This window comes from Apteryx rowi, unplaced genomic scaffold (assembly GCF_003343035.1).
Source record: "Apteryx rowi isolate R43461 unplaced genomic scaffold, aptRow1 scaffold_566, whole genome shotgun sequence".
Lineage (NCBI taxonomy): Eukaryota > Metazoa > Chordata > Aves > Apterygiformes > Apterygidae > Apteryx > Apteryx rowi.
Window position 1 is genome coordinate 457,157 of NW_020450834.1, and position 13,509 is coordinate 470,665.

Genomic DNA, 13,509 nt, shown 5'->3' on the forward strand with positions numbered 1-13,509 from the left:
GACCCTTAGGCAGATTTTTTTCTTCTGCTTAGAGACAGATCAACTAGTTATTTTGGACTTGAAAGCAGTAGGTACAAAAATTCAAGTAGGCGTGTTACTAACTTTACAGTCTAAACCATATTCAATTTATTTTTATTTTGGGGTTTCCTTTAGTTCAATAATCATGGACACTCCCTAACAAGATTAATGGCGAGATTACTGCCTGTGATTTTTCTTAGTTTGCCTTTGCCTTTTCTATAACATGCTTTTAGACAACACCTGTGTATTAGATTTCYGCTGTCTTTGCTTTCTGGCTGTCATTGTTGAGATGCTGTCTTGCTCTATTTCTGCTATGTAATTACAAATGGAATATCAAAACGTGTAGATCTCCTGGTTGCTCTCACCACTTAATCGTTGCTGCCATTGGTTAGGGTGGCTACATGGCAAATAGTTTGATTTATAAACTCGTATCATTTAGCAGACCTTAATCTGTAGATCATGTGTGTCTGCAGGAAATATGGAAGCCATGCTTTTTGGGCTAGCAGACCATTATCGGTTCTCTCATGCTTGAAAATCTCCATGCTGTCATGCCTCTCCATGCTATAAAACTTTTGGTTGTGAAAATACCCTTAAGGGCATCATAGTTTTCTAGACTTCTCACCACAGCTGTGTTAATTTAGGAAGCCACTGAGCTTCCTGATGGGTTTTTGATAGTGTTTGGATGGGGTTCAGAAGCTAAAGAAGACTGAATGCAGATGYGTAAAGTAATCCTTGTTAGTTTGGTTTTTCTGATAACACTTATCAAATTGCCATTATTAATCTTACTTTGTCTTTATTGTCTTTAGGTAAGATTGCTAATAGTGGCCTGCTGAAAGTGTGTGTTGTCGAGTTTAATTTGTGAAATGATTCATATCCTGTATGCTTACCTTGAACTCTTTCTTAAGAAAGAGGAGCAAAGTCTGGGTAAACTTCTTAGGTTGTTATTTTTCCTCTTTCAAGGACATGGGAAAATTTTCTTTAACGTATGAAGCCTCGATGACCCGCTTGTTCAGAGAAGGCAGGACTGAAACTGTTCGCTCATGTACTGTTGAATCCTGTAATTTTGTTCGAGCCATGGAAGACCCAACTGAAAGCGTAAGTGCACTACATTATTTCCTAATATGATGCGTGAGGCATATGCGTTATCACTGGATCGCCATGTCATTTCCCAGATAGTTCTTAAATGGATGCATTTGTTGTGAGCAGTTAACTGCAGCGTAAGATACTTGTCTACATCCTCTGTCAATAAGGACAGGACCTCAAGGCTACAACAAAAGAGAACAGCAGTAACTTAACCAGATACACTGATTTTTACAGCTCAGAAGACTGAAATGACTCGTGAAATTTTTGATTTGTGAAACTTTGAATGTAGATTTGTAAAAAGTAAATCATATCAGTTAAGCTTTCATCTCTGACATGGAAGCAAATATTACTCTTAGAAAAGAAACAGTTGCTTTCATATGTTGAGTTCAGTGGACTTTTTACTTTGAAGCTCCAGTCAACAAACAAAGGAATTGCAGCCTAAGTGAAAGCCTCTTGGTTTGGAAAAATTAGACAGTACTGATTAAAAGGTTTGCTGTCAAAATGGAAGAATGTATCATCAGGTTAAAGACTGTCTGTCTGGTGGCAGACAGTTGTCTTGAGGACAGTCTGTCTTGAATCCACTGCTAGTCATTATTGCCATTGATGAAGTTGATGTGATAACAAAACCTGCCAATGCAATGACTTAAGTCAAATGGAATTTCCAGTTCTTTGGAGTAGATAGAAATTTGGCCTGAAAAAGAAGATGCTGTTAAATAGGGGTGTATGAAAGGTGTTGCARCCCAGGCGTGAGTAACATCTTCACGGGTAGAAATTCTAATAAAAAACCCTAAATCTAGGACTATAATCAGTAAGTGAGCACTGATATAGCRTGCTGACCCAGTGCTATGCCATCGTGGAAAAGGCAGTCCTGAGCAGTCTGGTTTGTCTTGCGCTCTTTAGTCCTTTCCCTCCTTGCGTTCCTCTCTAGTAGAGCCTTAGCTGGAGTGCTGGGTCCAGCTTTCGGCACCGTGCTTTGAAGGCAGGTAAGGACCCACTGGAGAGCATCCAAAGGTGAGCAACAGGGATGGTGAGAAGCCTACAAACAGGATCTGTGAGGAAAGGCTGAACCGATTGTTGGCAGTTTTATCTGCTTGTCTTCAAGTAGATAAAAAGGCTGATGCAAAGATGAGGGCAACTGTCTGCTCTCTGTCCCAAGAAGTGATGGACTTAAATTTCAACGAGAAACATACATTAGGAAAACCTTTTCTGGTAGTAAAGGTGATGAGTAGGGAAGTAAACAGTGGGAAGCCTGAAAAGGATTCCTTGGGGAAGTTGTGTAGCTTTTCTTTGAAAATCTTTAAGACTGGTTTATGGAATTGTCCTTCAAGCAAGATTTTTTGATTGATCTGACCTTAGGGCAGAGAAAAATATCTAAATAAATGATCAGTTGAGGCTTTTTCCAGCCCTGTGATTATATGAATAAACGTTTACTGCAAGAAAGTATTATATTGCTGTTGGCTTATTTTTGATTTTTGGCTGCTGTGTGCATCTTAGAAGTAAATATTTGGAAGTGACTGTTATGCTCCCTTGTGAGCATTGATAACAACTGAATTTGGCTGATGTCGTATCTGTGTCATTTGGTGTGCCAGACCGCACAGGCAAAAGAGAAAAGTGCTGAGGTCTTTTGCCATTTCATTATAAAATTCACGAAAAACTGCCAACTATTGTCACTGGGGAGCAGCATTTAAAAATAATGATGCTGGCTATTGATCTCAAATGTCCAACTATTCCTTTAAAATAGAAAGAAAACTTTTATTATTATTTTTGAGTTCTTTATTTATGTAGAATTTCTAGGTTAGTATCAGCCATCCACTCTTCGCTTATCTACATGTGGCCAGTTGCATAGTAGTTACTTACCCTCTCTAAGAGGGAAATGAAACAGTCTGGGCTCTTTACAGTTTAATGAGCATTAGATATAAGCATATGTGTGAGCACTTATTGCAAAGACTTCTTACATCTTTGCATTTCCGCTAATCGTTTTTCAGACAACTGTGGCCTCCCTATGAAACTGAACCCTTAATTCCCATGTAGGAGCTTTATGGGGAGGAAGGTTGCTTGTCTGTGTTAAATCCGAACAATGGGCTTTATTCAGAGTTTAGGCCAGGGCTGAGTGAGATCTTAAAATAAAATTTTAAGTAAATCCTAAAACATTTTAGATGTTTTAACATGGTACTTAATGAGAGGTCGAAATCCTGGTTATGAAGCTATGCAGCTGGTGTTGGTTTTATCAAAATGTGGGCACATTCTGCTAAAACAGAGAAGGCATCTTCTGGGTGTATGATTTTTTTTTTTTTTTTTTTATTGAAAGGCTGCATGCACCAATAGTCTGGTGAGCGAAATACGCAGGCACCTTGTCCCTATACTCAAATTTTAATTCAGAGGCTGTTCTGAGCTGTTGAGAGTAGTTGGTTTGAACAGACCTACATGTTTGACGCCAGATCTGTAAATCATTCTAGTTCTCCTTCTTTTAAATACTCGTTGCTTTTTCTTCTAAGGCTGCTTAATTTTTGAGCTTATAACCGAGATGGTAATCTTACTCTGGTAATTGGAGAAAAACAAAGATTGTATTGTCGTTGCTGAAAAGTTTCAGACTGGTGGTATCCTGTATTACTGGATCAAACATGCTTCTGATTTTCCTTTGGGGGTGGGGAGACAGAGAGGACTTTTTAAAAAAAAAAAAAAAAAAAAAGGGGGGGGTGGGAGAACAACCCTGCCTTCACTGCTTTCTTCAACTTTTTTTTTCTTTTTCTTCTTTTTGCCTCCCCTTTAGAATTTTTCTGTAGCACTTGATATCCTCCGTGGACTGTTCTCTTCCCACAGAGCTTTGCTCCTGAATGCCAGTGATAGGCACGCTTAGCGTGACTACCAGTAATTTACCAGCTTCTCACGCTGAAAGCAAATAGGCTGCTTACCGTTTCCCAAAGAGACAGCATAAAATAGTGATATTGGAGGTAGGAAGCGACAGGGTACTATATACTCGGTTGCCATTCCACATTATAAAATCTAATGAAATGGCTATCTAGAAGTGAGTTTTGGACAGCGATGTTTTTTTCTTTTGGCACTTGCAGTGCATTTATGCAGTGTTGTCAGCCCACCTTCTGAAATGGCTCTTGCAGTTCCAGCTTTCTTTTTTTTCTTTGCTTTTTTTTTTTTTAATCTAAAAGTTGAGACTTGCTTTTCTATAGCTTTCTAAGCCCACTATCTCTAGAAGATAAATTCACCAGGGAGTAGTAAACTCAAATTGTAATCATGTGGTTTTTACGCTATTTGATTCTGTGGTTAGGTCACACTTAAATGTTTCCTTTATGCATGGTCTACAACAGGAAATAGTCAACACTGTTAATACCCAAAATTGAAATGTGAGAGACTGAAAAACTAGAGGATCCTGGTATTTGGTGTTAGATGCATGCTTTGCCTTGTACATCATAGGCTTGAGAGCCGTTGCTGTAACTTGGTTCCTGCGTTCTACCCTCAGCCCAGTTCACGTCACTGATCTTCTGCATTTTTTTTCATTGTTAGAATGAAAACAAGCTCAAGYTCTTGAGGGTCGCTACTGCCAAACATCAGCTTTTATATCGTCTTGCCATGACCGGTGCTGGCATTGACCGTCATCTGTTCTGCCTTTATGTGGTGTCCAAATACCTTGCTGTTGATTCTCCTTTTCTTAAGGAAGTAAGTGGATTTTATTGATAACTGTTAACTACACTAAATAATCCTTTGTTTACTTAATGTTTTCCRAGATCTGCTTACGTACTTGCAGAACTCTGGTTGTTCCAAGAAAAAAGGTAAGAGTTTAGGTAAGCGTTGGTTAACAGTAACATCTGCTGGTAGATTGCAAATGTAGTATAATTTTCCTTTTTTATTTACACTTTATTAATAGACATACAGTAATGCTTTCTGTGCATTTTATAGTATAATATATGTAACTGAGGATTGACAGAAAGATGTAATGGGTATTAAAAAAACAAATATTGGGTGCTTGTGGCTTTTACCATATTTTCAAGGCAGCACAACAGGGGTTTTAACTTTCTCTCAGGATTGTTGTTTGTTTGGAATTGTGCCAAAATGACTTTGCTTATTTCCTGATTAATAAAAAACGTATTCTTGCTTTTCTCCAAGTGAAACTACTCACATTTGCCTCTTTGTCCTCCTACATGTGAGTAGCAGCCAAGTTAAGAATAAAAAAACCCTTCTACCAGCTTCCTTAGACTTTCAAGAAACTTCTGCGGTGTTAGAGATCATACAGAGTTCTGACTCACTGTGTTAGTTTACCAGGATTTGAATATGGCCTTGATGATGACGTGGTAGTTGTTGTGGTGGATGGTGGTTGTGGTTGTTGATTAAAAAAGACCTGTTAAGCAGACTTTACCGGGCTGTAGACCAGATCCTTCTGTTTCCAAAAAGAATTTCTACTGAAAATATTTCAGTTCTCTCTGAATTGACATCAAGACCTTCCATGTTAATGGTTTCYGCATCAAGACTGGTGTTTTGCTGCTTTTTCTTTCTAATCTTCTCAATTGTTCACTCCATTGAAAAGTGAACTGGAGTTAATTCTTTCTGTTGCTTTATTGAATGTTTTCTAACTTACCGTGACTAGCTATTGAGAAAGCTGTATGTTAGTAAAGAGTGTTACGCTTCGTTACATCCCTTTCATATCTATTACAGGTTTTGTCGGAGCCTTGGAGACTGTCGACGAGTCAGACACCACAACAACACATTGATCTAAAGAAGAACCCTGAGATGTTATCCTGTGGTGGAGGATTTGGGCCGGTATGTTTGCTAACTAYGAAACTATCCCTTTTAAACACAGTTCTGTTTTGAATGTGCTCATCTAAAAGTTTCAGTTCCATAATATCTTACCATTGCACTTTGAAGGCTTTTGAAAGCATGTGTTTAATGCTTTCCCATGATGTGGATGTGTTCAGAAAAATCTGTCACCTTTTTCTCCTATCTCACTACAAGAATGAATTATTCTTAAGGATATACATGTCTATCAAATGTGTTACGGGGCTCCATAGTAGAGACACTGGATGAACTGGGGGCCCTTATCACATTACCTATGCACACGAGAAAAATTTGTTCCAGCCCGTTAAACGAGAGGGATCGTAGGRCTACTTTGCCACTCAGAATTTGGGGTGATGGGTACTATGTATTTTGGCTAATTTCTCAAGCTGGAACGTTTTGGGGGCTTGGGGTGTAGGTTTGTTTTGATTCGTGTTTCTGACATGACTTCCAGTGCTTCTTGAGAATCTGAACTGAATTTAAATTTCATTATCAGAGAAACCTAGCTATTTTGATGCTGCTCAGTACAGGAGAAACCTGCTTTGTGCAGCAGATTCTAAAGTGAGTACTTAAAAACCAAAAAAGGTGAGGGTCTGTCAGTGAAACAGTCTTTTTGGCTGCAGGAATTTCTTCCTTTTTTCTTTTTCCTTTTGTCTTTGCTGATGCTACATTGTCTCCTCCCTTCTTACTACTTCATCCTAAACAGGATGTTTAGGTATATAGAACCAAACTATTTTATTCCTTTCTATTTAAGGACTGAAGTTATATAGCTGTTTAGGACCAAGCTGTGGTGGGAAAAGGTCTTTGAGCAAATTCTACTTAAATAGTAAAGTGGGGAAATATTACAGACTGTATCCAGAAAATGTTAATTCCGTACACTTCAGATGAGACCAGAGCTGTTGCCCCTAAGTAACAGCACTCTCTAGAAATGATACGTTAAATGTGGAAGCTTATTTTTGCTGAGAAAAAGTTGCAAATGACTTTAAAAATTTCATAGAAAAATAACTATGTAATTGTGTATCAGATGTATTTAAAAATTGAAGGGGGTGGGGAGTTTAGCACTCATTTTTCTTTTCTTCCCCACAGGTGGCTGATGATGGTTATGGTGTCTCTTACATTATCTTGGATGAAAATTCCATCCACTTCCATGTCTCCAGCAAAATCTCGTGTTCTGAGACGGTATGGGACAATCCTTTCCTGTAGCTTAATAATTGCATTTTTATATTTATTTATAAAAAACATTTTACTCATTGTCTAAAGATTTAGCAGGACTTGCAACATACAGTGTCTCTTTTTTCTATCTTAATATCTGCTGTATATTTTTTTTCTCAAATCCTATAAATTTAATAGCTTTATGAAGCAAGGAAACTGTATTATTCTGTTTCACTTGTGCTTTCAGGTGAAATAAAGCATGTGGCCCGAGGTCATCCTTAAACACGTACAGTTCCCTGGAACTTGAGTGAAGTAATGCGTCTCTGTCGCATAGACAGTCAGATGGGATGCCTCCCACTTTCATTTACTGCAGTTTTGCTTTGACTTGGCTCTGGCTGCAGTTGTAAAGACAGTGTAAAATGCTGCTCCCTATTTTTTTAAATCTCCTTGGTCTAAATAATACTGAAAGAAGCTGGCCTGTAATCTGTGATCAGTGCTTGAGAAACATTAATAATTAATCAAGACTTTATTGGAATAAAACTCATCTATTAGGATCTAGTAGATATTATCTATTCCATATCCTGCTACTGTGGAGGCCTGCACTAAGCGACCTTTGATTCATCCTTCCGCTTCATATTTTATGACTTTGTAATAAAGTCACTGAGTTTTGCCCACATTACGTACATCTAGTCTTTTGACCTTAATTGCCCGAGAGATCTTGGTGCCTTTGGCTAATCATTAAAGATAAGGAAATACAACTTTGTCCTTGCATAGTTTAAATTGTTCTTCAGATGCCTTTTAGTTTGTACTTTGAATTTCCCTGTATTTTTTTACCAGTCAAGTCAGTGTTCCATACAGAAAGAAGGTGGCATGTCCTTGTGTGCCTGGCCTTGATTTTACTAGGGTATCTTTGCCTGTAGTAGGTTATCTAATGTTGCTAGTAACTTACATTTATAATCTTTCTTCCTTGTACCATTCATCTGACACTTACAAGAAATAGAGCAGGTTCACAGTTTATTAACACTTTGGGTCACTGCGATTTGGTTATCTTCAGTACTTCATACAGTTTTTCATTGACAAAAAATAGAAGATTCAGATGCGAACTCAAATATAAAATGCTGCTCTGTCTTTCGGCACTTCTGGGTCATGTCTTACGCTTTCCCAGCATTCTGTGGCCCTATGGAAACTAGCTTTTGCAAAATCATCTTGTATAAACTAGGTTTTTTTCCTTTTTTTTAAGTAACAATAAAAAGCTATGGAYGAATCTGATTTCAGTAAGAGATTATTTGAGTTCTGTCTGTAGGAAAGTAAATTGATAATGAAGGAAGGACTCATCAGTCATTAGTAACATAAACCCAGGTTATTTTATATTGCATTAGAATTTCTTTGTAGTTTCAGATTCCTCATTTTATGTGTTTGTTTTCTTTTAAATGCCCTAATTCCGTAAGTTCCAAAATTACAAAACATTAAAAGGTTTGTTTCTTTGCTTAAAAGAGAAGCGGTGACTTGACAGTACAGCTTTTTCTTCTTTTTAGGATTCTCATCGTTTTGGAAAAAACATCCGACAAGCAATGGTTGAAATCATGGCTTTATTTAGCCTTAAAAACTGTACCAAGTGATTTGCCTTACTGGTGCCAAGTAGACTCCTGTTGTTGGAATGAGAACTCTTCTGAACAGTGCATGAAAGCAAGGTTTGTCAAGAAATAATTGGAGAAGAAACTGAGTCGCGATCCCCTCAATCATCTATGAAAACCTTAGCAGTAACTTGTGTTCCATGATTTCTCAATAGTTTGGAAGAGTTTCTTTCCACAGAGGACAACTTTTGACATTTTGTATGTTCCCAGGGTTGACGTACAGCATCGTAGCGTCAAGGCGTGCATATTCTAACTGCTGCAGTTCCCTCTTAATTTGTATACACTTGCTCTTTTTTTTTACTTAAAATTGGAGTGTACTTTTATTCTGTAAATGAAGGGATGAAACGTATCAAGTCTTAACCTCATAATCCTAGAAAAGGTTTGATTTGGTATGAATTAATAGCAGAATGTTCATTAATGCATCTGCTGCTTTATGTCAATGAGTGACAGAACTTGTGGCTGTTTACCTTCATTGACTTTTTCTTTAAAGGTAGTTTAACATACAGGTAACCCTTGGTATGACCCAGTGTAACACAGCAACTAGTAGAATTCTTTTGCTTTTGGGGAAGAAGTATGTGCTACAGTAGGTAGTAAAGTGTGTCACCTAAATTAGCAGATATCACATTTTTCTAATTACTTACAAGCATATTTGCCACATCTTTATTTTATCTCTGTATAAATGGACCTGCATGCTTGTTCATGCCAGTGCCTTAGAAAACAAAGATCCTAAACAAGGGAAAAATCTTACACTGGGAGTTGGTTTTGCGTTATTTTAGTGGTGGACAAGCGGAGGTAGAAATGCAGATTTAGTTTTCAAATTGTAACTTAGGTGGGTGTGACACAAGTAGACCTGAGTATGCTTCCGAATGGTGCATTTAGGTTTAAAGCTGTAATGAAATGCTCTTATCTCAAATGGCAGGAAGTGGGTCCCTGTGCAAAGCAGGAGTAACTTTGTTTCAGAGCTAGATATTCAAATGTTTGTTTTGCTGTATGGTATCAGTTGTCATCTGAGGTAAGAGCTGCATCTTTACGCACAGTTTCTGGGTCCCAGAGAATGTAAATTTAATTAAATTCAAAGCTGCTGGGTAGCCTGCAGAGCGAGGCTGCCTGCAGGTGCTGCACAATCGAAGTTTGCCTGCTTTCAGCCTGGAAGGACCGCTACCGCATTGCCAACCTTCTGCATGAGAAAGGCCAACCACGAAGGCAGGATGCGGCCCCAGAGTGGGCAGTCGCGGCCATCTCGAAGCCCTCCCTGGAGAGGCCCTTGGTCAGGTCAGAACCAGGGCATGGTCGYTGAAGGATGCGATGAGGAAGAGCTGTTTCAGTCAAAAGGGGCATAATGTTTTCCAAGAAGCCTAATAGCTTGTGGCTACTATAAAGCTGAAGTTGCTTTGTGCGTGATGCTTCTCTTCCCCAAGCTTTTTGGGTGTAGCTACTTTTTAGATTGTGCCGTGCTGTAAAACGAACCTGTCAGCGCAACAATGTTTTCTTTCAGGAATATAAAAGACTATGAAATAGGTACATGGTATTCAGTAATACAGTGAATGCTGCTCCAGAGCTATACTAACTTTAAAAGCCCTCTGGGGTTGAAATAAAACTTCTTAGATCTTGGGGTGTTTTCTGGCYAGTATTTCTAACTTTCTATGCCTCTTCACATTTTTTTTTCACTCTGATCTAGATATTAAAAAGCCAGTCTATATACTTTTGAGGTGGGAAACCTCAACAAAGATCCCAGATGCTTACTTAAGCAAATCCATGCTTACACGAATGCAGGAATCCCCACAGGAATTGGCCAAAGAYGCTCACTATTTGATTGGGTATGGTGTGCAGGCGAGGAGACTTTGAAATAAGCCTTGCTGCAGCTGACAGGCCTGGCGTTCATCAAACTACTGCTACATCTCCATAGTGACCTATTCATTTGAAGCTGCAGAAATAATGCACTGTTTTTATTGACCACTGACCAATCTGTGCTTAAAATAACATTAGGGCATATTAGTTTGTAGGATTTTCTTAAAAAAAAAAAGTTTAGATTTGACTCTCAGGTTTTAAATGTTTCGAGTCTAATTGTAGTTAGTGCAGTTATCAATGCAATTTTACCTTAAAGAGAGAGTAAGTATAATTGGCACAGGAAGTGGGTTTTTATTGTAAATGTTTAAAAGGGTGGTAAGTGTTAAATGTATCTTTTTTTTTAATTGGGGTAGATCATAATTCCTAAAACAGGATTTTATTTCATTTTCTTTAAAATGTCAACAGCATGTAAATAATACGCTTTTTGGATGTAAATCTTAGAAATGCAGGTTATTAATAAATARTTAATTTAAATCTTGATGCTCAATATTATGTACATACAGTAAAACTGCTTGCTTTTTTGCTCAAAAGCCATAGGAATGTAACTGAAATTACTTAGATTTGAATGAACTTTCTAGTACAGTGTATTTAATATTAGAGTAAAATTGTTTGTATTTTAGAAAAATGATTTATCTGTTACTAAAGCCTTGAATCACTCATTCTCAGCTAGTGATTTAAGGGCTCAAAGTTAAGGTTGAGTAGGCAGAAAAAGTCGGGTTGGATGACAATTAATTGACCTGTTCATTACATAGCAGTGAGGAACCGATGGAATACCTCAACTGTGCATTTTCAGAATTTCTTACCATTTCATCTATTTTATGCGAGAGATGAGGAGAGCTTAGGTGCATTTGGAGGCTACCATTGTCCAGGATTAACACCATGCCAAACTAAATACCCTCTGCTGGTTGGGTTTTTGAGGGAATAAGGAGGTAGGTGCCTGACCTTGAAAATCATGGTTCTAATTTAGCCTTTGTACCAGTTGCTTTCTTGTATAAAATGTATTAATTTAAGCTAGTTTTTTATCTTGTTTACTTACTCTACTTCTATGGTTGGTTATTTACATCCGGCACTTTGTCTCAAATATATTTATGTTCTACCCTCTTCTATGACTTAAAAAATAAAAAAAAATAAATTCACAATTACCACTACTTAATACAATGTTTAATGTCTCCTTCCATCTTCTTCCCATTTCCCTTGCTGCTGTTTCTGGACTTGTGCAGCCATTGTTGCTAAACCCAATTAAATTCAATTTGTTAGGAGTGGTAGCAGGAGACCATTCTGCTTGTTTTAGCAGTGAKTTATAGACAGCTGGTTAACGGGGCACATGTTAACAAACTGTTCTTCAGTACAAAGACTGAAACAACTTAGGTCTTACCTGCCTTTTTCATGAGATACAAACCACTGCTGGAAAGCTGCTGTGAAACTGTCTAGGAGCTAGGAAATAGCACCACTTTGCTCTTTACAGTAAATATAACTTTAGGCATGGCACTCCCTGTGCACTCCACACAGTATGAAAGACAAAGCAGTGGAGAAAGTAGAGGGCCAGAAAGTTAAAACACCCTTTAAACTCTTTTTTTTTTTTTTTTTTCCCATCTGAAGATTCTTAGTACCTGAAAACTCCCTTGAAATTGCATTAAGACTGGGGACTGCTTTGAGGCAGCTGAAGTGGGATCTTGCTTTTGGCCCTCCAAAGGATCACTTGTGTGCTTCTTTTTTAAATTGCTGCTGAAAATAAACCTTTCCAAAAACACGGTGGCTTCACTTCCACCCTTCTCTCTACGATACTCATTTTTTTTCTTATTTCACACATAACGTTGGACATTATAGACTTCCCCCCACACCCACCCCTTTCTTGTGTCTGTCTTTAAGGCTGGCAGGTGTAAGCTGCCTCTCATGCTATAGTTGCCCAGCTGATTAATGGGATTAATCAGATCCTGTTGGGATTAATGAGCTCCTGTTGGAGTCCCACAATAAAAGAGTAGTGGCTGTTGGAAAGTGTTTGCCCAGTTTTCATGGCTGCAGCCCGGGGGGGGGGGGGAGGTGTTTCTGAAGTATAAGGAAAAGGTGGTGCCTGTTTTCTTCTTTTGTTGGGTGAATTGTATGATGGCTGCTCATGGGTAAAAGGTGGCTTGAAATTGAGTTCCAGGTGTTGGGGGGGGGTTAGTCCACAAAACACCTGAAACTGCAGCTTTGGCACTGAATTCGGAACCAGATTAGGTGCCTTTCCCCCCCCCCCCCCCGCTGCGTTCTGCGTCAGGTGTTAAGCCTCAAAACCGAATTAAAACGGCAACCGCGAAGCCGGCAAACCCAACGGCCCCTTTGTCCCTTATTTAGTGCCCGGGTTCGTGCGGGGCTTGCAGCCCCAAGGTATCGGCAAGGGAGGCGGGGGAGTGCTGCCCTCCTAAAGCGACCTGAGCCTCGCCGTGTTTAAGAAATTCCCCCGGGACACGTGCGCTCTAATTTAAATAGACCTGCCAGGAAATAATACTTTAAATTTCCTGCTTTCCTCGTGCTGACCGGAGGCGCGCGGGGGGGGAGGAGGTGCCTCGCGCGTGCGCGGCTTCCGTTAACGGTCGGGCGCGTGCTCGCCTCCCCCCTCACATAAGAGCGGGAAAGGGCGGGCGCCCGCCCGCTGTGGGGGAAGGTGAAGGGCGGGGGGGGGAAGGAAGGGCAGGGCCCCGGGGTGGAGGTGGCACCTGCCCCTGTGCCTGGAGGGAGGAGGGGGCAGAGAGGCTGCGCCCCCAGGGGGCTGCCGGGCCCCAGTCCTGTCAGGGGGGTGCGGACGGCTGGAGCCTCCCTGTGTTGGCGTGGTCTAGCTCCCGAAACGGGAGCGGGGGTGGTGCGAGCGGTTCGTGGCCTGCGTGTTTCTAATGCCGCACGAGGTGCCTTTTCTTGCATCGTCTGCATCCGGCGGCAGCGATGGAGGGGAGCGGGCAGCGTTTGGTTTCGACGTGCTGCTCTGTGCCTAATTCGGTAGCAGCGACACAAACGT

The 13,509-nt window shown here is 39.8% G+C and overlaps 1 protein-coding gene across 9 annotated transcripts in view; it reads left to right on the forward strand.

Moving 5' to 3' along the window:
- CPT1A (carnitine palmitoyltransferase 1A) overlaps window positions 1-13,509 on the forward strand; it is a 61,389-nt gene that overhangs the window by 33,199 nt on the left and 14,681 nt on the right. For 7 of the 9 annotated variants that reach the window (XM_026082082.1, XM_026082085.1, XM_026082084.1 and 4 more), the window contains 6 exons: window positions 979-1,113; window positions 4,621-4,773; window positions 5,767-5,871; window positions 6,380-6,444; window positions 6,970-7,062; window positions 8,571-11,665. In XM_026082082.1, the coding sequence (XP_025937867.1) occupies window positions 979-1,113; window positions 4,621-4,773; window positions 5,767-5,871; window positions 6,380-6,444; window positions 6,970-7,062; window positions 8,571-8,742 (723 nt within the window). In that variant the 3' untranslated portion in view covers window positions 8,743-11,665. Of the gene's footprint in view, window positions 1-978; window positions 1,114-4,620; window positions 4,774-5,766; window positions 5,872-6,379; window positions 6,445-6,969; window positions 7,063-8,570; window positions 11,666-13,509 lie in introns of those variants that run through there. The other 2 variants (XM_026082089.1, XM_026082091.1) reach the window with 2 other exon arrangements.